A 24,165-nucleotide genomic window follows, 5' to 3' on the forward strand; every position below is an offset into this window, starting at 1 on the left:
ATTCTTCCTCCTCACCTTGCCCGATCGCCCTGCCATGGTTGCCTTTTTCCCCTCGCCCCTCCTTTTTGCGATGACCTCTAGCCATGGCATCCCCGCCCTGACCTGACCCGACCGCCGTATTCACCATGTGGCCTCCCTCGATCTCTCTTCTAAGCCCGCTAGAACTAGAGAAGAAAAGAGGCCAAGAGGGAGAGTTAGAGAGAAAACGCTGAACTTACCTGACATCGCGTCGGACGCCGATGAGTTCCTCGTCGGAACCTTAGGCGGCGGCTTCTTTCTCTCAGCCACGGACATGGGCGCAAGAGCGGGCGACAGAGGAAAGAGAAGGGCGTGAGAGGAGACGGCTCGTGGAGGAATCAAGTGTCCAACACTTAGGATAGTATTTCTATTTCTTTAATGTGCGTCCCCTGTTCAAGGAAAAAGTTTCGGAAGATATTTATCCCGTCACATTTCCTATGTATCTGTAAACTTCGAGGTTGATTCTATTCAATTGCTGAAACGACGGGCTGTGAATTTCCAGCCTCCTTATTTCATTGATGGTCATGAGCAACGTTAATGGTTAATTTTGCATTCTCCCCCAAATTAAGCAGCAATCAAACGGTACGCAGCGCAAGCGAACAAGCATGAAGTGTGAGTCTGATCAGAGCTGAGCTGAGGCGCGCGCGGTTGCCTGCAAGTTCCTGGCGAGGATGCCCTCGAACGTGATCCCGGGCCCGAACGCGAGGATGAGCCCCCACTCGCAGTCCTCCCCGTCGCCGGCCGGCGCAGCCAGCAGCTTCCTCCTCCGGGTCTCTTCCACCATGTTCTCCAGCACGTACACGATGGTGTTGCTGCTGGCGTTCCCGAAGTCCCGGAGCGCGCACCGGCTGGCGCGGAGCTTGTCGGCGCCGAGGCCCAAGCGGCCCTCCATCTTGGTCAGGATCGCCGGCCCGCCGGGGTGCACCGCCCAGAACATGTCCCCGTAGCTCAGCTCGGGGCCGCGGTCGTCGTCGCCGACCTCCTCCCGCTCCTTCATCAGCTTGTGGCAGAAGTCCTCCACGTGCGCCTCGATGATGTGGGGCAGCTCCCGCCCCAGCTGGAACTTGATGCCTTCCTCCGTGAGCCGACCCTCGATGGTCTTCTCCGTGTCCGGGAGGAACCGCTGGAGCGCGGAGTGGAGCTCGAAGAGCGGGCGCTCGCCGGGCGCCGGGTCGGTGCCGATGACGGCGGCGCCGGCGCCGTCGCCGAAGAGCGCGACGCCGACGAGGTCGTAGGGGCGGTCGGGGCTGGGCGGGCGGAACCCCACGATGGTGGTCTCGGAGGTGGCGAGGAGGACACGCGCCCCGGGGCCGCAGCTCTCGGCGAGGCCCTTGGCGACGCGGAGCCCCGCCACGCCGCCCGAGCAGCCCGTGAAGGCGAGCATGACGCGGCGGACGTCCGGGCTCAGCCCCAGCGCGCGGGCCAGGTGCAGGTCGCCGCCGGGGAACCGGGCCTCGCTGGAGGAGACGTACACGAGGTGGGTGATGGAGGAGAGCGCGCCGCCCCACGACCGGACGCAGGATAGCGACGCCTCCGTCGCCATCTGCGTCACCGCCGCGTTGGAGATGTCCAGGCGCTGCTTCATCGTCGGCAGGCCCTCCTGCGCCAGCTCCGGGTAGTTCTTGAGGATCTCCTCCGACATCACCACGTACCGAGTCTTCACCGTCGTCGTCTTGCCTGGACCAGTTCACCACCACCACCACCAAGTTACAGAGATCAAGATCATCAAAACGTAGTACGGAGTGAAGTGCATTGATTGATCATTGTTACAGAGTCTGGTGAGCTTCTCCTTGAGCTCCGGGTCGTCGCAGTTGGTGTTCTTCATGAAGCCGTCGACGACGTAGTCCTGCATCACAAGCTGCTGCGGGAAGGCGTGGCCGAGGGCAAGGATCGTCGCCTTGCCAGGGTTAGGGGCGAGCATGGATGACGCATGCTTGCTACTCGCCGTCGTGTCCATGGCGCTACTCACCATCGTGATCTTGTGAACAAAAAGAGAGAAAGTAGCAACGAAGACTTCAATTTGTGGTATCAGGAGGAAGGAAGCAGTGGTGAATACCAGATGAGATCGTTGATCAGCTAGAGGTTGAAGGATGCAGCATTAGGAGACACGATGGACATATATGTCTCTGCTCCCGGCTTGAAGGACGATGCTGCAGTTGAGAAGCAACAAGTGCATGGTCACGGGAAAGCTTGGTTGGTGCCGAGCAGATGAGCAATTGGTTTGTTTACCAGTAAAAAATCTCTCTCACTATTTTGATTGCGTACAATTAAGCGCGATTGGCGACGAAGGTCCAGAATTGCCAATATCTGTTGTTACGTTTGATTCATGTCTATAGCATTTTGCCTTCTGTATGTCCTTATTAAGGTAAATTAATAGGTGATTGATTTTTTTGCAAGCGTAACAACCTTTCTTGCAGTGTAAGGAAAGAATTAAACCTGAATGCAATATATCCCAAGAGTCTGTCTACTGAATAACCATGTGTTTTAGCAAACGCTACCACATGGTTGTTTGCTAGCTACAAAACACACGATTTGTAAGAGATAAAAACCATGTGTTTTTAAACTAGATAGCACATGGTTGTTGGCTACATGCAAAACATATAATTTACGACAAAAGAAAAACTGTGTGCTTTATTACAAGCTACCACACGATTGTTGGCTGCCTCCATTCTAAAAGAGGCCCATATAGAGAAAATATGTTGTAATTTCTATGCAACAGATATGTAGAAGCTATAGCAGAACAAATATGTACAAGATATGCTTTTCATTTAAATGCTTATGTGAGATTGTGCTAGAGCATATTTACCAATCATTGAGGTTTCCTAAACTAAAAAATGAGTATTCTGTATATAAGGTAAGCAAAGCATCTTATCTGGTCAGAACCACACAAAGCAAAGCAAAAGCCTTCAAAAACTATAGACAACAACACAAATTTGGATTACAGCATGCTCGAGCTGCTTGCCAGCAAAGATTAGGCGCTGCTGATCTGGCGGGATTCCCTAATTGTCCTGGATCTTTGCCTTGATATTGTCAATTGTGTCCGAGGACTCAACCTTGAGGGTGATGGTCTTGCTAGTGAGGGTCTTCATAAAGATCTGCATTTGCAGAGACAAAATCACATGGTAACTACTATAAAGACATAGGCACAGAAAAAACTAGTGCTTTGAAAAGAACAATTCAAATCTCAACAAAGAAACAGAGGTAACTACAAACAGATGTTTATTCTATAGAAAGACAAGGAAACAAATGTTTTGTCTATGTCGGCACAAAATCACAACTGACATTTTTTCTATCGGAAGCAAGGACAAAATTGTGGTGTGTTATAGCTCAAATCACAAATAACATATTATATTGTTTTTCTATAGGAGGACAAAGACAAATATCTGAAATGTATTGCCACAAATCATAAAAAACCATTTTTATGAAAGGACAAGGACAAAAATGTGATGTGCTGGCACAAATCACAATTAACAAAATTGTAATATGGAAGCAATATGATATTATAGAAAATATCATAGGTGCAAATCAAACCGTTGATCGAGGATGAGCTCTTTCTAGAGGAGGGGAGAGATGTTATGGTCGATAATAACTATAGGCCGTCAACTTCCCAATCCTATCCTATCCGGTCACTTCCCCATGATCGTGACACATGCTTTGCAGGAGGAATTTCAGTATGATGTTTACTTAGGTTTTAGAGATAACAACTAACAAAGATTCTCAATAGGTATTGAAGGAAATTTGGGTCCATTGACTATGCCATTAAACCTATCTTATGCCCGTACTCACCCACTGTAAACTATGAGGCATTAATATATGAACTACTAAGTTGTAAGCTAATCCATTCCTCTTTGATCTAAAGGTTGGTTGTTCAAGAGATTTGGAAATAAACATTGAAAATTATTACAAATTTGCTTTGAACAATGTATATATCAATTATACTCATGAGGTAAATTAAATTTCCACAAATTGCATATGCTCAGAGCTAAAATTGCGGTGCTCAATACTTATAATTTACATTATTGCTGATTGCAATTAATTAACTTGCAATTTCATTTGTTTGGTTTTTATGAACAAGAGAGCAAGAGAGATTAACAGGAACAAAGCACTATAACTAGTTGAAAGCAAGCACTGGACAGAACCTTCTCCCACTATAAACTAAATTGCACATGCATCTAGTTGATGAAAATCACACAATGACATAATGCTGATCTATTTTAACATAGTTCTAGAAGTGTCCCATCCATAGTACAGAAGAAGGGCTTCTATTGTTTGGAGGAAAGTCATCTATAACTAAATCATGGAAGGTAGTGGAGATTAACTTAACTGACAACACATATTTCCATCTGCAACTCTTACTAACACATGAAAACACATAAAAACAAGCAATCACAAAAATATGATGTGTATGGACATAGAGACAATAATTTACAATTCTATTTCTATATATTAGTCAAAGAATAACAAGAAAGCTGATCTGTGGGGTAACACAAAAAAACAAAAACTTGTATGTGCTTCGGTGTACCAAAATGGCTGGTGCATGTATGAAGCTTGTTGCAACTAGAGTTAACATGTGCCTGTGAAAAGTGACACAAATACAAATTTGCTTTAAACAACCAATTATACTCATGAGGTAAATTAAGTTTCCGAACATTGCATATGCTCAGAACTACAATTGCGGTGCTCAATATTTGCAATTTACATTAATATAGATTGTAATTAATTAACTTAATTTTTTGTTCGGTTTTCATGAACAGGAAGATGTGAACAGAAACATTTAGCAGTGGCTGATAATTGCAGTGACTACAAGTATACAAGTATAGTGCAAGAAAACTTATATATCATCTCTACATCTTGTTGGCCCTGCCTCAAGAAAACATCAAGTTAACATCAAATCTATGAAACTAGGATCAATATAGAGTAACTCCAATCTTATTCACACTTAAATGAAAATTTAGAAACTTATAGATAGGAAACAAAAACATATAACAGTTGTAACATTGGTATCTTTGAATCACTGATTTAGCCTCAAGCCTTGATGTTATATTAGAAGACAATATAAATAATAGCATCAGATTTGCCAAGTGTACTGTGCAGTAGTGTTAACAGAGCTGGTTTGCCCTCTTTAATGTATGCAGCTCCTATACTTGTTGATTGTCGGGACTTCAGTCAACCAACTCGGCCACCTGCAATGATAAATAAAAATTCCTATCTACAATTAAGTACATATCAGTTCAGGGTTTACACAAGTTAAAATTAAGTTCACAGAAAAAAACACTCACAGGCCACAGATAGCCTGCAACCAAAAGAAATAATGCTGGTGGGTTGTGCCTTAAGTTGGGTAAGGGTGATAAGTAGGAAGAATTCTTGTTTAAGCCAGACAGCCTGAGAGCGTGATAGCTTTTCAAACAAGATGGTGTAGACACAAATCATAATAAACTGATTCCAAGATGTGTTAGCATAAATCACAACAAAAAAAAATTTCTATGAAAAGACAAGAACAAATAAGAGGTGTTTTCTAACACAAAACACAATTAACAGATTTCAAGATGTGTTAGCACAAATAACAAGAGACAATTTTTTTTCTATGAAAGGACAAAGAAAATAAGAGGTGTATGTTAACACAAAACATAATTAATATATTTAAAAATGTGTTAGCACAAATCACAAGAGATAATTTTTTCTATAGGACAAAGAAAAATAAGAGGTGTATGGTAACACCGTAACACAAAACATAATTAACATATTTTAAAAATATGTTAGCACAAACCACAAGAGACAATTTTTTTCTATGAAAGGACAAAGACAAAAAAAATAATTTGTGTTGGCACAAATGACAACTAACAAAGTTCAAGATGTGTTACTAGAAAATAAATGGACAAGGATATAACATTGGTGTGGGCAGTCACAAATAAAAATTACAGCTACCCAAGGATAATTGTATCAGCAACACAAATAAAAAACTAACATTTCACATCAAACTTCTAGGTTAAAACTTCCTGATGCAATATAACACTCCAAATTTTTGAATTTCAAATTTAGTTTAAATTTGATTTAATTTTGGCTTAGTTTGAATTTTTGGAGAATTATTAAATAATTTACAAAATTAATTAAAATAAATATAAGGTAGAAACATGTTTGATTTTTGCATTCATGCTGCTGCATAATTTTGCTTGATTTTATTTATTTTGCTGATGCTTGTTTTGTTTTGTTTTGGAGCAAGAAAATTTAAAAAAAAAAGGAAAAGGGGAGAGCTCTCACCTGGGCCGATTCTCGGCCCAGCCCCCGCGCGCGCGCCCCCCCCCTTCTCCCCGCACGGCCCAGCCGCAGGGTCGCAGCGCCCCCAGCCCGCCTGCCGCCCGCAGCCGCTGACAGTGGGGCCCGCGAGTGGGTCCCACCCGTCAGGCGGGGGCGTCTTCAACCTCCCGTCCGAATCGGACGGGAGCAACCGCCGCGTCGCCTCCTCCTCGGCTTCCGCGCAAATCCCGCGTCCCGAGGTTCGCCCGCGCTTTAAATAGCCTCCCTTGGCCGCCCGCACGTGCCCTAGCCGCCTCCGAAGCCCTAGCCGACACGCCGAGCTCCCCGCGCCGCCGCCGCCGTCGAACTCGCTCCGCCGCCACTGTTCGCCCCGAGGTGAGCATCCCCCGAGCTCCGCCCTCTCGCGACGAACGCGCTCGCGCACTCGGCGGGCCTTTTCCCCCTCTCTGCCGCGCGTACGGCCTCGCCGGAGTCCGCCGCCGCCGCCGTCTCGCACCGCCGCGCGGCCAGCGCGCCCCGGCCATCCTCGGCCTCAACCCGCGTGCGCATCGGCTCCGCCGTAACGCCCGCAACCCGCCACCGCCCTCGGCTCGCCTCCCCATGCCCCGGTTCGCCGTCCCGGTGAAGTTCCGAGCCGCGGCCATGGCGCGCCGCCGCGGCCGGCCGCCCAGCCCCGCCGCCTCCTCGCCTCGCCAAGGGCGCGGTCCATCGTGGACCGCGACCCCCGCGCCCGCACGGCCGGTCCACTGGACCCGGCTCACCGCCCCGCGCCCCCCCCGGTCCACCGTGGACCGGTGCACCCCGCGCCGCACCCGGTCCACCGTGAACCCGCCAGCCGCAAGCCGCCACGTGGCCAGGACGGCCACGGTCCCCACGCGCCCCTGCGTTTTTGCAAAAACCCTCCTAGGTTTCTTTGAAATCAACCCGCGCTCCATTTAGTTTTAGATTTATTTAATTTATGCCCCTGCTTTTACAGTTTAGCCCCTGCACCCGTTAGAATTTATGTATTTAATCCAAAATGAGTTTTAATTCAGTTTTAATTAGTTTTAATTACGAAAAATAGTTTAATTTATCTACAGAAATGCCATTCAACTTGTTTTAGCCATAACTTTTGCATCGTAACTCCGATTTAGGTGATTCTGGTCGCTATAGTTTCGTTTCATCGAGTAGAATACAGTAGTGCAGTTGCTTTATGCTTTCGCATGCTTTGGTGTACTGTTTCTGATTAAGTTTGTTTGCTTGCATGTATTGTTCCTATGATTGATGATTGTCGCGTATAGCCAACGAGACGTTCGTGAAGGAAGAGGTTCAGGATCCCGCTGAGTTCGAGCAACCCGACTTCGATCAAGGCAAGTGCAGACACCATTTGATCATTTTGAACCTACTCATTAATGTCATTTACTTTATATGCATGTGTCCAATGAATGCAAACCCTAAGGACATGACTAGCTTTACTTATTATTCCTTGCTCACCTGGGGTTATGTATTTGGGTAGTCTAGGATATACTAGGTTTGCTTAGCTGCTCTACTCATCTTATACACATGCCTAAACAAGTATTAATCTCTACTCAACTTGACGCTTAAATTGTGCTGAATCTTTGGTCACTACGGTGATGGCGATGTTGGATGCTTACGAGCATCGTGATGATGGTGGTGACAGGGGGAGCGGGTACTGTTGGTGGTCCGGTTTGCCGGTCGTACCCGTCTCTGCTCTCCGTAAGGACTTAGTCAGAGAGCGGCCCCCTGGGACTTACAGTGCAGCTCCAAGCTATATGGGCTCTGGCTTGACTAATTATCAGGACCTCCACTGGTAGGGTGTTACTTTCCGGGTAGGCGTAAGGAATGTAGCTTGGGTATTCATATTAAGAGGTCGGTCAGTTCGGGGTCCCATTGCTATGGGCACGACTGCCGCGCGCCCCGGCAAAAACTTACGAGTGGCATCCTATTAGTTGGACCCTGTGAAAGGTCTCGTAGTGAGACCCTGCCTGCTCACCTTGGCAGTGTTTTGGGGAGTCATGACCCCGGGCAAATGGGAATCACGACTTGGAGTGAACGTGCACACCTCTACAGAGTGTAAAACTGATATATCAGCCGTGCTCACGGTCACGAGCGGCCCAGACCCTCACTTGATGAGCAAATTGGATTCACTGGATACTTGGAGATGGAACTTGGCGAGGTTGCTACCTCGTGTTTTGGCGGAATGGCTATTCCGTGTTGGCAGGATTGCTATCCTGTGTTAATAATTGGGGTTAATCCCTGGATTACTATAATAATTAGGATAGTCTTTTAAAAGATGCTAATTACTACTTACACTAATTAAGGGTTGGGTTTATGCTACTCATATTTAGTAATAGGTTGTTCTAGTAATTGTCATAATTAAAAGTGATCAACTAAAATGCTACCGCAGTCAAACCAAGTCAGCTTTACCTTGTTTTAAGCTTTGCATGTCATTTACTTTCCGTCTGTGCTTGCTGAGTTCGACATGAGCTCACCCTTGCTATAATCATTAAAGGTTGCTCGGACGATCAGGATTACAATTGTGATTTCCCTGAGGACTACCCTGAGTCTCCCGGTTGTTAGGCTCGTGTGGTTCTACCGTCGACCTTCCTGTGGCAAGGTGGTCCTGCTACGTCGGCGTTTAGTTTTCCCTTTATTTATGGAACAGTTTAGTTTATGTTTCCCCTCCGCACTTTGATAAACATTTGGCTTGTAATAATGGTACTTTTACTCTCATTTATGTAATTCGTTTGAACACTGTGTTTTGTACCATTGATGATGTCGGTCCATGTGTGTGAATTTGAGATCCTGGCGCACATGTGATTTGGCACCCGAATGCTCTTTTACATCCGGGTGTGACAGAAGTGGTACCAAAGCCGTGTTGACCGTAGGATCACGCAGCCTAGTTAGAAACAGCCGTTTAGATTGTCCCTTTTGGGTGGAATACACCATTGGATCTATTAACTACCTTACTAACCTGTCTCATTAGACTTTATCTATTAGCCTTATCTACTTACTTTTACTAACAGTTCAGTTTATTCACTTACTTCCTGCATTTATTACCTTGTTATTATTTATTGCTTTCTATTTCTCATATTGCATTTATATTCTTGTTTCAACTTTTACTACTTGTTATTTGAACCTTTCTTTTATACCTTGTCATTTATTATCATTCTACTCATATTACCTTCTTGTTCCTTGTTTTTCATTTATTACTTGAGTTATGTTTTATTTCTGCCTTGACAATAAATTTCATTACCTTGTTTTCACTTTATACCTTCATTACTTGCTTTTATATCTTACCATAAATACCACCAAAGTTCATATTGTCCATCCATTATATAATCTTGGTTCATCTTCATTACACATACACTTTTACCTTCATTTATGTTATTCATTTATCTATCATTGTCATGATCTATTAACCGTTTCCTGCATGTCTATGATCTTATGCATAAGTAGATGACTCGCCACCTGACCTGCCGCAAGAGCGTTATTCGTTTCCGTCCCGTTCAAGCTGTGGAGTTCTCGTTGACTGGTCGCGTGGATAACATCGTGTTCCAGCCTAACCAGCATCTTGATGACGGTGCTAACCTCCAAGACGCGGAACCCTATGAAGGACAGCAACCACCTCAAGCTCTGGTGGTGCATGGAAGGGCGCCTTGCTGGGCACCGGGAGGAGATGATCCCTTCGGTGATGATGACATGGATGATGATGATGATGAGGATGCACCTGGAGGACCCGGTGGACCTGGAGGACCTGGAGGTCAAGATGGACTTTTTGCTGCTGATGATGGGTGGATTGTGACAGTCTGCACCAGGGATGGTGGAGAGTGTTTCTTCCACAGCGAGCTGAAGCGTCTCCTTGACCAGCAGCTGGGACATGGCATGTTCTCAGTGGAGTACCGCAGTGAGCACTGGAGTCACCCAGACTACCCGGCGTACTGGAAGGTCTGGGCACACGTCGGCAGGCCTAACCCGACGTTGAGGGCACTGAGGATCATGTCCATACATGAGGCTGTGGCTGAGAGGTCTACCCAGATGGCGGGCATTAATGATGCTGCTCGCCAGGCTTTCTACGCATACCGTGACCACTTCTTCGAGGAGATCAGCCAAGCGTCGCTACTACCCTCGCCGTCGCCGTGGAGAGTTGGCAATGGCTATTGCTTCCACCACTGATGAGCAAGACCCCCGCGTGCACAGGACTGTCAAGCTGGTGGCGGTCACTAACACCGAGCTCAACAGTTCACTAGTGGAGCTGAAGCAAGTCAGGAAGGAGCTGGACGACGCCAGGAAGAGGATAGCGCAGCTGGAGGCTCAGATCACTGGAGTGCCACCGCCTTCACCTAAGTGGCCTGCTTTCTCTCCGCCTCGTGAAGATCCAGCCTATGGAGATGCCAGCGCTCGTACTACTATAGAATTGGAGCTATTCCCAGCTTAGTAATAAATAGTGCCACGCTTAGAACGTTAGCACGATCTTAGTTATGCGAGTCTAGTGTTTAGTCGTTTGCTTAGTGTGCTTTGCTTGGTCTGTGTGAGAACTTGATTTATTATTGTGTTAATGGTGTGATTTGGTTCTTTGTAATGAGTGCGATGAGTTGTGGGTTATATCCACAACGCATCAAGAACAAGATTAAGTATTAAGTTTATTTGAGATAGTTAGTTTGGGTTATCATCGGTCTCCTTTATTTGTGCTTTATCATATTTCATAATCGCTTTATCTTATCAGTCTTACTTTATCATGATCAGTTCAGTATCTATATATTACATCTATTCTGAGTACTGTGTTTATCAACTGAGAAAGGAAAGTGAATATCAGCTGGTTCATACTGTGAGGAAAGATTTTCACATTGCAGTTTACATTACAGCTCAGGTTTACACATATGAACTACATCTGATTTTATTATATTATTTCTATACATCAGATGCCTGTCCACACCAGGAGCAACACCAATGGAGGAAACAATGGGCAGTCCAACAACAACAACAATGATCAGAGCGGGACTAATGCCAACCCTCCTCCTCCTGGGAATCAGCCCATGACCATAGAGCAGTTGATGACTATGCAGACTCAACTGATGCAAGGGATGGCTCATATTATGAACCACATGCAGCAGAACCAAAACCAGAATCAGAACCAACATCAAGGAGGTAACAACGCGTTTGCCCCACCCAGGGACAAGCGTGGAGAGTTCATGAAGGGACGTCCACCGTTCTTCTCCCACTCAGCTGATCCTATGCAAGCTGAGGATTGGCTTAAAGCTGTGGAGAAGCAGCTGGTCATCGCTCAGTGCAATGACAGGGAGAAGGTTCTGTATGGCTCTGGGCAGCTTCAGGGAGCCGCACAGGACTGGTGGGATTCGTACTGCTTTGCACATCAGGACTCGGATACTATCACTTGGGATGAGTTCAAGGTCGCCTTCAAGACTCATCATGTGTCTGCTGGATTGGTGAAGCTGAAGAAGAAGGAGTTTCTGTCTCTGAAGCAGGGCTCCATGACAGTTTGTGAGTACCGTGACAAGTTCACTCAGTTGTCGCGGTATTGCCCCAATGAAGTGGAGAATGATGAAGACAAGCAAGACCACTTCCTGGAAGGTTTGAATGATGGTCTGTCCTACATGATGTCAAATGTCAAGTATGCCAGTTTTCAGGAGATGGTGGACAGGGCATTGGTGCTTGAGAGCAAGCGCCGCAAGATGGAAGACAAGAAGAGGAAGTATAATTCCTCTCAGCAGCAGGCTGGTGCCAGTCGTCCCCGTTACAACAAGCAGCAGGGCCCTCAGTCTCGCCCTGCATATCAGTCTGGTAACCAAGGACAGCAGCAGAATGTCAGGTACAGCAACCAGAGTCAGCAGACGAGCCAGCGCTACAACAACAACCAAGTGCAGCGCCCCGCTAGCCAGGCGCCTCGCCAGAATGCCCCAGCACCATCAGGCTCTCGCCAGAACTCCAACGCTGTCCCAGTGAAGCCCAATGTCAACCCCGCCCCCACTGGAAATACCTGCTTCAAGTGTGGTCAGCCTAGACACTACGCGAATGCTTCCCCCCAGAAGCAGAAGAACAACAATGGAAGGGTGAACCATGTGAAGCTGGAAACTGCTGAGGAGGCTCCAGATGTGGTAGTTGGTACGTTCCTTGTCAACTCTTGCCCAGCTACTGTTTTGTTTGATACTGGAGCATCACATACTTTTATAAGTGCACAGTTTGTTGAGAAACATAGTATAGCCACCTGTACCATGCAAAACACCATGCTAGTTAAATCACCTGGGGGAAAGATGCATACTAATACTTTGTGTCCGGGAATGAGCATTAAAATAAGGGGGGTAGATTTTCTTGTCAATCCTATTGTGTTGGGTTCAGAAGGTTTAGATATGATATTGGGAATGAGATGGTTGTCCAAGTTTAAGGGTACTATTCAGTGTGCTGAGAAGACAGTGGCTCTAACAGCACCTAGTGGGAACAGAATTGAGGTCAGAGTTTCTATGTCACCTAGCAGTGAAGGAACAGTTTACCATGTGAGCAGTGGGTCAGTAGAAGATATTCGAGTTGTGAAAGAGTTCCCTGATGTGTTCCCAGAGGATTTGCCAGGTATGCCACCTGAACGTGAGATTGAATTTGTTATTGATTTATTACCTGGTACTGCACCCATATCTAAGAGACCTTATAGAATGGCTGTTAATGAGTTAGAAGAACTTAAGAAACAACTAAGGGAGTTACAGTCTAAGGGGTATATCCGTCCTAGTTCCTCACCTTGGGGAGCTCCAGTTATCTTTGTAGAGAAGAAGGATGGGACACAGAGGATGTGTGTAGACTATAGATCTTTGAATGAGGTCACAATTAAGAATAAATACCCGTTGCCTAGAATAGAGGACCTATTTGACCAGTTGAAAGGAGTTTGTGTGTTTTCCAAGATAGATCTGAGGTCAGGATATCACCAGTTGAGGATTAAACCCAGTGATATTCCAAAGACTGCTTTCACCACCAGATATGGACTTTATGAATATACAGTTATGTCTTTTGGATTGACTAATGCTCCAGCTTACTTTATGTATCTGATGAATAAAGTTTTTATGGAGTATTTGGATAAGTTTGTGGTAGTCTTTATTGATGATATCTTGATCTACTCCAAGACTGAGGAAGAACATGAGGAACACCTAAGACTTGTGTTGCAGAAATTGAGGGAACATCAGCTCTATGCCAAGTTGAGTAAGTGTGACTTCTGGTTGAAGGAAGTGTCTTTTCTTGGTCATGTCATTTCAAATGGTGGAGTTGCTGTCAGTCCGAAGAATGTGGCAGATGTTCTTAAGTGGAGTCCACCTCAGACTGTTGGAGAGATCAGAAGTTTTCTTGGAATGGCCGGTTACTATCGGAGATTCATTGAAGGGTTTTCCAGTATTGCCAAGCCCATGACCGCTTTGTTAGAGAAGGGTAAGCCATTCAAGTGGAATGAACAGTGTCAGGCTAGTTTTGAGGAATTGAAGAAGAGGTTGACTACTGCACCAATTTTGACTTTGCCAGATGTGACTAAAAGCTTTTCTATCTATTGTGATGCTTCCAAGCAAGGTTTGGGATGTGTGCTGATGCAAGAGGGAAAGGTGATTGCCTATGCATCTAGGCAGTTGAAGAAACATGAGGTGAATTATCCAACTCATGATCTTGAGTTAGCAGCTGTGGTCCATTCACTGAAAATCTGGAGACACTATATTCTGGGTCATAAGTGTGATATCTACACGGATCACAAGAGTCTGAAATACATCTTCACTCAGAATGACTTGAACCTAAGACAGAGAAGATGGTTAGAGTTGATCAAAGACTATGAACTGGAGATTCATTACCACCCTGGCAAAGCTAATGTAGTTGCTGATGCTCTGAGTAGAAAGAGTCAAGTGAATATGATGGAAGCCACGGAGTTACCGATGGAACTACTGACAGAATTTGAGTATCTCAATTTGGGGTTTGTTGCTAATACCCAAGGGACTTCCATGGACATAGAACCAACTCTTGAGCAAGAGATCAGAAAAGGTCAGAAAGAGGATGAAGAGATCAAAAAGATACTTAAGCTGATAGAGGAAGGTAGAGCACCTGGATTCAAAGTTGATCAAGAAGGGATTGTTTGGCACAAGGACCGATTGTGTGTGCCTGATATTCAGAGAATCAAGGATGTGATACTGAAGGAGTGCCATGAATCTGCTTACTCTATTCATCCAGGAGGTACTAAGGAGGTACTAAGATGTATCAGGACTTGAAGCAAAACTATTGGTGGCCTGGTATGAAGAAAGATATTGGTGAATATGTGGCATTGTGTGACACCTGTCAGAGAGTGAAAGCGGAACATCAGAGGCCAGCAGGGTTGTTGCAACCATTGAAGATACCTGAGTGGAAGTGGGATGAGATCAGCATGGACTTCATAGTGGGATTGCCGAAAACTCAACGAGGTTATGACTCAATATGGGTTGTAGTAGATCGATTGACCAAGGTAGCTCATTTCATACCGGTCAGAACGAACTACCGTGGAGATCAGTTAGCAGAAAAGTATATGGAACGAATTGTGTGTTTGCATGGAGTTCCTAAGAGGATTGTGTCTGATAGAGGTACACAGTTTACATCAAAATTTTGGGAGAAGTTACATGATGCTTTGGGAACCGAGCTCAGATTCAGTACTGCTTATCACCCTCAGTCCGATGGTCAGACAGAGAGAGTCAACCAGATAGTAGAGGATATGCTCAGGTCTTGTGCTTTACAGTATGGGAATAGTTGGGATGCTAGTTTGCCCTACGCTGAGTTCTCCTATAACAGCAGTTATCAGACTAGTCTTAAGATGACTCCTTTTGAAGCCTTGTATGGAAGGAAGTGTAGGACTCCATTGTTCTGGAACCAGACTGGTGAAAGGCAAGTGTTCGGCCCTGATTCATTGAGAATAGCCGAAGAAAGTGTTCAGTTCATCCGACAGACTCTGAAGGCAGCTCAGTCTAGACAGAAGAGTTATGCTGATGTGAGACGAAGGGAACTTGTATTTCAGGCAGGTGATTATGTATACCTGAAAGTGTCTCCGATGAGGGGTCTAAAGAGGTTCAATGTTAAGGGAAAGCTAGCTCCAAGATATGTTGGTCCTTTTAAGATTTTGGAGAGGAAAGGAGAAGTGGCTTATGAGCTTGAACTGCCTGTTAGTTTATCCAACGTGCACAATGTTTTCCATGTCTCCCAATTCAAGAAATGTCTGAGAGTGCCTGAGGAACAGTTGCCACTAGAGGAACTGGATTTACAGGATAATCTAACTTATGAAGAGAGTCCTATCAAAGTCCTGGACACAGCAGAGAGAATTACCAGGAGTAAAACTATCAGGATGTGTAAAGTACAATGGAAACACCATTCCGAGGAAGAAGCAACCTGGGAAAGAGAAGATGATATAATATCCAAATACCCTCAGTTATTCCCTGGTTCATCCTAATCTCGAGGACGAGATTCTTTTAAGGGGGGTAGGTTTATAACACTCCAAATTTTTGAATTTCAAATTTAGTTTAAATTTGATTTAATTTTGGCTTAGTTTGAATTTTTGGAGAATTATTAAATAATTTACAAAATTAATTAAAATAAATATAAGGTAGAAACGTGTTTGATTTTTGCATTCATGCTGCTGCATAATTTTGCTTGATTTTATTTATTTTGCTGATGCTTGTTTTGTTTTGTTTTGGAGCAAGAAAATTTAAAAAAAAAGAAAAAGGGGAGAGCTCTCACCTGGGCCGATTCTCGGCCCAGCCCCCGCGCGCGCGCCCCCCCTTCTCCCCGCACGGCCCAGCAGCGGCCCAGCCGCAGGGCCGCAGCGCCCCCAGCCCGCCTGCCGCCCGCAGCCGCTGACAGTGGGGCCCGCGAGTGGGTCCCACCCGTCAGGCGGGGGCGTCTTCAACCTCCCGTCCGAATCGGACGGGAGCAACCGCCGCGCCGCCTCCTCCTCGGCTTCCGCGCAAATCCCGCGTCCCGAGCTTCGCCCGCGCTTTAAATAGCCTCCCTCGGCCGCCCGCACGTGCCCTAGCCGCCTCCGAAGCCCTAGCCGACACGCCGAGTTCCGCAGCGCCGCCGCCGAGCTCCCCGCGCCGCCGCCGCCGTCGAACTCGCTCCGCCGCCACTGTTCGCCCCGAGGTGAGCATCCCCCGAGCTCCGCCCTCTCGCGACGAACGCGCTCGAGCACTCGGCGGGCCTTTTCCCCCTCTCTGCCGCGCGTACGGCCTCGCCGGAGTCCGCCGCCGCCGCCGTCTCGCACCGCCGCGCGGCCAGCGCGCCCCGGCCATCCTCGGCCTCAACCCGCGTGCGCATCGGCTCCGCCGTAACGCCCGCAACCCGCCACCGCCCTCGGCTCGCCTCCCCATGCCCCGGTTCGCCGTCCCGGCGAAGTTCCGAGCCGCGGCCATGGCGCGCCGCCGCGGCCGGCCGCCCAGCCCCGCCGCCTGCTCGCCTCGCCAAGGGCGCGGTCCATCGTGGACCGCGACCCCCGCGCCCGCACGGCCGGTCCACTGGACCCGGCTCACCGCCCCGCGCCCCCCCCGGTCCACCGTGGACCGGTGCACCCCGCGCCGCACCCGGTCCACCGTGAACCCGCCAGCCGCAAGCCGCCACGTGGCCAGGACGGCCACGGTCCCCACGCGCCCCTGCGTTTTTGCAAAAACCCTCCTAGGTTTCTTTGAAATCAACCCGCGCTCCATTTAGTTTTAGATTTATTTAATTTATGCCCCTGCTTTTACAGTTTAGCCCCTGCACCCGTTAGAATTTATGTATTTAATCCAAAATGAGTTTTAATTCAGTTTTAATTAGTTTTAATTACGAAAAATAGTTCAGTTTATCTACAGAAATGCCATTCAACTTGTTTTAGCCATAACTTTTGCATCGTAACTCCGATTTAGGTGATTCTGGTCGCTATAGTTTCGTTTCATCGAGTAGAATACAGTAGTGCAGTTGCTTTATGCTTTCGCATGCTTTGGTGTACTGTTTCTGATTAAGTTTGTTTGCTTGCATGTATTGTTCCTATGATTGATGATTGTCGCGTATAGCCAACGAGACGTTCGTGAAGGAAGAGGTTCAGGATCCCGCTGAGTTCGAGCAACCCGACTTCGATCAAGGCAAGTGCAGACACCATTTGATCATTTTGAACCTACTCATTAATGTCATTTACTTTATATGCATGTGTCCAATGAATGCAAACCCTAAGGACATGACTAGCTTTACTTATTATTCCTTGCTCACCTGGGGTTATGTATTTGGGTAGTCTAGGATATACTAGGTTTGCTTAGCTGCTCTACTCATCTTATACACATGCCTAAACAAGTATTAATCTCTACTCAACTTGACGCTTAAATTGTGCTGAATCTTTGGTCACTACGGTGATGGCGATGTTGGATGCTTACGAGCATCGTGATGATGGTGGTGACAGGGGGAGCGGGTACTGTTGGTGGTCCGGTTTGCCGGTCGTACCCGTCTCTGCTCTCCGTAAGGACTTAGTCAGAGAGCGGCCCCCTGGGACTTACAGTGCAGCTCCAAGCTATATGGGCTCTGGCTTGACTAATTATCAGGACCTCCACTGGTAGGGTGTTACTTTCCGGGTAGGCGTAAGGAATGTAGCTTGGGTATTCATATTAAGAGGTCGGTCAGTTCGGGGTCCCATTGCTATGGGCACGACTGCCGCGCGCCCCGGCAAAAACTTACGAGTGGCATCCTATTAGTTGGACCCTGTGAAAGGTCTCGTAGTGAGACCCTGCCTGCTCACCTTGGCAGTGTTTTGGGGAGTCATGACCCCGGGCAAATGGGAATCACGACTTGGAGTGAACGTGCACACCTCTGCAGAGTGTAAAACTGATATATCAGCCGTGCTCACGGTCACGAGCGGCCCAGACCCTCACTTGATGAGCAAATTGGATTCACTGGATACTTGGAGATGGAACTTGGCGAGGTTGCTACCTCGTGTTTTGGCGGAATGGCTATTCCGTGTTGGCAGGATTGCTATCCTGTGTTAATAATTGGGGTTAATCCCTGGATTACTATAATAATTAGGATAGTCTTTTAAAAGATGCTAATTACTACTTACACTAATTAAGGGTTGGGTTTATGCTACTCATATTTAGTAATAGGTTGTTCTAGTAATTGTCATAATTAAAAGTGATCAACTAAAATGCTACCGCAGTCAAACCAAGTCAGCTTTACCTTGTTTTAAGCTTTGCATGTCATTTACTTTCCGTCTGTGCTTGCTGAGTTCGACATGAGCTCACCCTTGCTATAATCATTAAAGGTTGCTCGGACGATCAGGATTACAATTGTGATTTCCCTGAGGACTACCCTGAGTCTCCCGGTTGTTAGGCTCGTGTGGTTCTACCGTCGACCTTCCTGTGGCAAGGTGGTCCTGCTACGTCGGCGTTTAGTTTTCCCTTTATTTATGGAACAGTTTAGTTTATGTTTCCCCTCCGCACTTTGATAAACATTTGGCTTGTAATAATGGTACTTTTACTCTCATTTATGTAATTCGTTTGAACACTGTGTTTTGTACCATTGATGATGTCGGTCCATGTGTGTGAATTTGAGATCCTGGCGCACATGTGATTTGGCACCCGAATGCTCTTTTACATCCGGATGTGACATGCAAGGTAGGCACTAAGTGCCACAACAAAGTTAGTAAAACGTTTACCACCACCAAACACAACTACCAGGGTTCAGACCTAACCATCCACTAGAAAATAAAACTACGACACATTCCACGCTTAGCAGAAATAACATCGAGCCACTCACTTTCTCATGCAGATGGAACAACTCCTGGATGGGGACGCTGCTCGCTGAAGTGTGCCGCACATATTTACACAGGAAAGACAGATCGTAAAAATATACAAAATCATCGGCCATTAAGATCATCTAGCAGAAAAAATAAAATAAAACAAGGCAAATGGTTCAACACCAACATATTGCATATTATCAAAACTACAATTGCACTGCTACATACTTGCAATTTACATAAATTACAATTATGATCAGCACCGGAAGACAACTTGTAAGAAATCACCTGATGTTTTTAGGCTAAACTCAAAATACAAATAGTATAGCAAGCTTGTACAACCAAATTGCATATAGTCAGAATGACAATTGCGGTTCTCTGTATATGCAATTTATATTATTTTGGTTTGCAATTCTTTAGATGAGCTATATACATAGTTCACTGCAAAAATAATATACAGTAACACAGAACAATAGCATACTGACATAAAACAGTGCGGATGCAAGTATGCAACCACTGCGGATCCACTAATGTAAACTCAGTCCTTTTACATTCTGTGTTTCTAGAAGGGAAGCACATTCATTCTTAGTTGATGTCTTAAGATTTAAGAAAAGGCAACGTTGTTATTCCTAATGCTACGTTTCATAGAACATAATTCATCTGCTCATTGACCTTTGGGATGAAAAAGGGGTGGTGTAAGAAATTAATGAGGTAAAGTTAAGTCTTGTAATGAAGAAAAAGGATCAGAAAATCTTACAACTCTGAAAAGTGAGTTGAGGCTTCCAAATAGATCACCCAATTGTTGAGGAAGTGAGTTATGACTGAATTACTGCATAAAAAGTTTCAGTGAATTGTACTTTTCCAACATGATAAATAGTATATTCTGTAAACAAAATGTAACAAGGTAATGCCACATTGGTTAGCAGCTTATATGTATTCAATCAAAGCCATATTTTATATAGAGTATGGAAGGTTGCCAATGAAATAGTTGCTACCCAGATTCCTGCATCACCATTCACAGTGAAATGCCAGATACGGTCTTCTCAACCATATCCGTCGAGTGTCCAAAGGATAACATAGTTAAAAATAGTATAGTAGGAGCAGTACTGCAGTTTATAGGATAAAACATATTACTAGACACACATAGAAAAGACTGCATGTGGTACATATTCACATCCAAGTATCTCCAAAATAACAACATTTAGTAAGAAACAACTAGGAGTCAGAACCCAAAAATGAGCTTTCTAAATCTTATAGTTAGCAATCAACAAACTGAAGTTAACATCCAGTAAAAAATTGTAGATAGTCTAGAATCTGGAGGTCCCATAGAACACCAGCAAAACAAATTTTTCCTCTATCTAGGAAACTGGATGTCTGATGAACAACAGTCAAACAAATTTATCTCGGCACAAGCCAGGAACCTAGAGGTCTGATGAGCGTCAGCTAAACAATGTGCTCACACCAGCTATGAACGTAATAAAAAATAAGTAGTAGAAAAATCATAAGTTGCAGACCAAAAACTCTGAAGCAAAGACTGGAGATCTAACTTTTGATTACCAATCAAGCGAATGTGGATGGGGGACCAAAAGCGAAAGGCAAGTAGAGACCAAAAACTCAAGCATGGCAATGCTGGCAACCTTTTGCTAAAATTAAATTAAGTGGATTGCTCTAACTGAAGCAGATCAAAGCAAGACAAATTATTAAAAAAATAGAACAACTTTATAATAAACTGAACTCCTAAACCATACATGCAAATTCTGAAGCTTATGTAACTGAAATGCTTATCAACTTGAAACAACTGCATCAGGCAGGCAAGGCGTTCAGGGAAGCACAGAGATCAAAAGGAAGCAGGCAAGGCGTCATCTGCATCAGGCTTTCCGGCGGGACACTAGAGCTGGTGGAGACGATCTTGTTGCGGCGCAAGTCGATGCCAAGCACATACTGGCGTTTGAGCTTCAGCTCGGTTCCCCAGACAATCTGCTGAAGGCGTCCTTGGACGACGACGCGTTCCTCGATGTCGTTGACGACGGCGTAGACGACGCTGTCCTCCTCATCACCCGCGGCGCTCAGCACGGGGCACAGAGGCGTGCGCGGCGGCAGGTTGAGCGCGCGGTACTCCTCCGTCGCCCAGAGGTCCTCAAGCGGGCACACGCCGTCTTCCTGCCACTCGCCGCCGAGGACGTCAGGCCGCGACGCCGACGACGACAGGGTCCAGGTGGTGAGCCTGAACTGCTGCGAGTTCCAGCCTTCCAGCAAGCCTACCATGGAGACGACCTTGATGCGGCCGCCGACGCAGGCGGCGGAGCGAGACTCCTCCATGCGCGGACGGTACGGGTAGTCGGACCAGCCGAACGCGGGGCACCCGTCGGGCAAGGGGATGAACCGGAGCACGGGAGGATCCTGGTGCGGGTTGGTGCAGACGACGATGCCGTGCAGCAGATCCACCCAGCACAGGCAGCCACCGGGACCGGCGAAGGAGGTGTCGCCTTGGAACATGTGCTTGTCGGGCGCCCAGCACACCTCGCGGGGGAGATGGACCTCCTTCGTGACCCACTGGGGCGGCGTGGGCTGTTCCTGTTCGTCGGAGCGCCACAGGAGGAGCACCGCGTCGGGGTTGGGGAATCGGCGATGAGGTGTCGTGGCGAGCTCGGCGAGGAGGTAGGCGGGGGACGAGGAGGAAGGGCTGGAAACGGCGGGGTGGTGGCAGCGCAGGATCACGGCTCCCGACCCGAAATCCCCCAACCAAATCTCTACCCCTCTGACCTCAACAAAGTACAGAACCACGAAACAGGGGAGCGCAAAACGAGAATCACCTTCGGCAGCACTCTGCGTCGAGGAGCGCGAGTTCGCTGGACCAAATCGCCGCCGCACCGACAAAATCGCCTTGGGTGCGCGTCATGGGGAAAAGCGTCGAGGGGAGGAAGACGAAATGAAACACTAAGAAATGGAGAGGAGCGGTTCCCAATTTTTTAACCGTACCCAAAAAAGTGGGCCCTATAGATCAGAGAAAGAAATGGCGGTGGCAAGGATACACACACGATGCCAATCCAACGAACAGAAAAAACGTGTGCCAACACAACCAAAAACACATGAGTGTGATATAGCATTTCTGTATCCCAAAACTACTCAAAGCATTTCATCATGCATGTTTCGCTATGAACCACCTAAAACTTCAAATAACCTCTCTATACATGTCCCAAACTCCCAATTATTCATCACACATAACGCGTGGTTGGTTTGTTGCCCATCCCAGTCAGGTTCATGCATGCCAGATTGCCAGGCCCAGACCCACACTAGTATAGTGGTAAGGCTAGATGGATGCAACAGGAGTACAATAGAGCCTGGAAACATGTACGAAGTTGTTTGGACGACCTGCATGCAACAACAACTCGCATAGCACAAGTCTTTTTAGCCTCCTCAGGCATCTGGTTGCACCCAGCTGGCCAGGCTCTAGAGAAACGCAAATGAACTCAAGATCTACTCCCTCTATCCTAAATTATAAGTCATTTTAAGAATATTAGAGAGTCAAAATATTTTAAATTTGATCAAATCTATATGGTAGGATACTAGGATAATAACATTTATGTATTAACTAGGTATCATTAGGTTATTCATTATTTTTATAGTATATCTATTTGATGCCATAAAACTTTGTAATTTTTTTGATAAACTTGAGATGCTTTGACTATCTAAGATTCTTGGAATGAGAATGACTTACAATTTGGGATGAAGGAAGTATTTGTTTGCTAAGACATGTCTTATTTGCCAAGACATGCCTCGCCTGCGAATGAGTTGGGCTAGGGCATCCCTAGGCTGTGCATAACGGTGCAAGTGCAACTTGCCATGTTTAGTGGTGGTGTCCTAGGTGGGCCTGGTTTTGAGAAGTTTTTGTATTGTTTGTTTAGCTGCATGAGAGGTGGGTCCTAGCATAACTATCATCAGTTGCATCACCTAGAGATCATGTTTGTTTGTCTAGTTCGCTCACTCATGGATGGGTGCAGTTACCCCCTATTTTATAAAACCCCTTGGAATCAACGATTATCATCAGAACCGACCCTGAGGGGCGTTGAGCTGTGCCTCCATGCTGGCTCCCGACTACAAGGGACCCAATCCTAGATTCGTAAGTTGGTATAGGACTTGTTTGAGATAACTTCAAGTCTAGAAAACTAGATCTAGAGCACCAGATCCACCTTTGAGTAGCACCAACTTTGATCTAAGATCACATTGTTATTGAGAGAAGTGTTTGAGAGAGCACCATGGTGAATTTGCTAGCCTGACCCAAAAATGGCCCAACAATAGCCCACCATTGGGAGCTCCTCCTCCCTCTTTGTGTCAATGACACCCTGGACCCACACGCTAGTTCCTTGAAGAGGACTGAGGGCACACACACCGAGCCGAGCAAGGGCTGCTCACCAGCGCGAGGACGGACGAGGGCAAGCTCATGTTCGGTGGCGTGGATGGCAGCCTGGCGGCGCTTTAGCGTGAGGCAGGGCGGGGCTAGGTCTCTACAGTCAGCGCTACCCATGTTGGTGGGTAATTACACCCTAACTTCATGTGGAGTATAGATCCTATATTTTCTCAGAGCACCTGAAATTAATGGATCTAGCCCCAAATTCAAAATTCTGGTGGGTTTAGATCTGTTGGTGGGTAGATATTTGACTGACAAATTGAGATCTAGAGGTGATTTTGGTAGATTTGGAGTACTTGGAGCTATTCCGAAGAGGGCCATAGTATTATTTGTATGGCCCCAAAGCTAGGAGCCCATGAAGCAGGAAAGGCACGTGTGTGCTGCCCATTTGTGTTCTATCGCGTTAGACTTGGCTAATCATCTTCCGCATGTGACTCCATGTTCTGCCCTTTCGCCATGCAGTCGCAACTCCATTCTCCGCTGCAACTCTACGACAGTGCGCTTGTGCTGCCATCGCCAATCGGCTTTGCGTGGTGCGCCTGTGCTTCGTGTGCTGGCAGCAACAACAAGAACCGGTGAGCGGTGGCTGCACTACATCTTTGCCGAGGGCCTCACGCCTTCGGCAAAGGCTTTGCCGAGGCTGCCCTCGGCAAAGAGCCCTCGGAAAATTTCCCGTCGGCAAAGGGATCTTTGCCGAGGGCCGTTTGTCAGGCACTCGGCAAAGATTTTGCTGAGGGCT

At 46.6% G+C, this 24,165-nt stretch overlaps 1 protein-coding gene across 16 annotated transcripts; it reads right to left on the reverse strand.

Annotated features, from left to right (window-relative positions):
• Window positions 459-21,972, reverse strand: LOC8057334 (type III polyketide synthase B). 16 transcript variants are annotated; one of them, XM_021452685.1, is made up of 6 exons: window positions 21,832-21,972; window positions 19,776-19,847; window positions 19,039-19,082; window positions 4,521-5,201; window positions 1,789-3,113; window positions 459-1,695 (listed from the first exon to the last, which is right to left on the reverse strand). In XM_021452685.1, the coding sequence occupies exons 5-6, from the start codon at window positions 1,988-1,990 to the stop codon at window positions 641-643; spliced, it is 1,257 nt and encodes a 418-aa protein (XP_021308360.1). In that variant the 5' UTR covers window positions 1,991-3,113; window positions 4,521-5,201; window positions 19,039-19,082; window positions 19,776-19,847; window positions 21,832-21,972; the 3' UTR covers window positions 459-640. The 16 variants fall into 16 exon arrangements, with proteins under 16 accessions (XP_021308360.1, XP_021308362.1, XP_021308361.1 ...); XM_021452687.1 differs by having other exon boundaries at window positions 4,521-5,223; XM_021452686.1 differs by having other exon boundaries at window positions 4,521-5,227.

Source organism: Sorghum bicolor, chromosome 2 (assembly GCF_000003195.3).
Source record: "Sorghum bicolor cultivar BTx623 chromosome 2, Sorghum_bicolor_NCBIv3, whole genome shotgun sequence".
Classification (NCBI taxonomy): Eukaryota; Viridiplantae; Streptophyta; class Magnoliopsida; order Poales; family Poaceae; genus Sorghum; species Sorghum bicolor.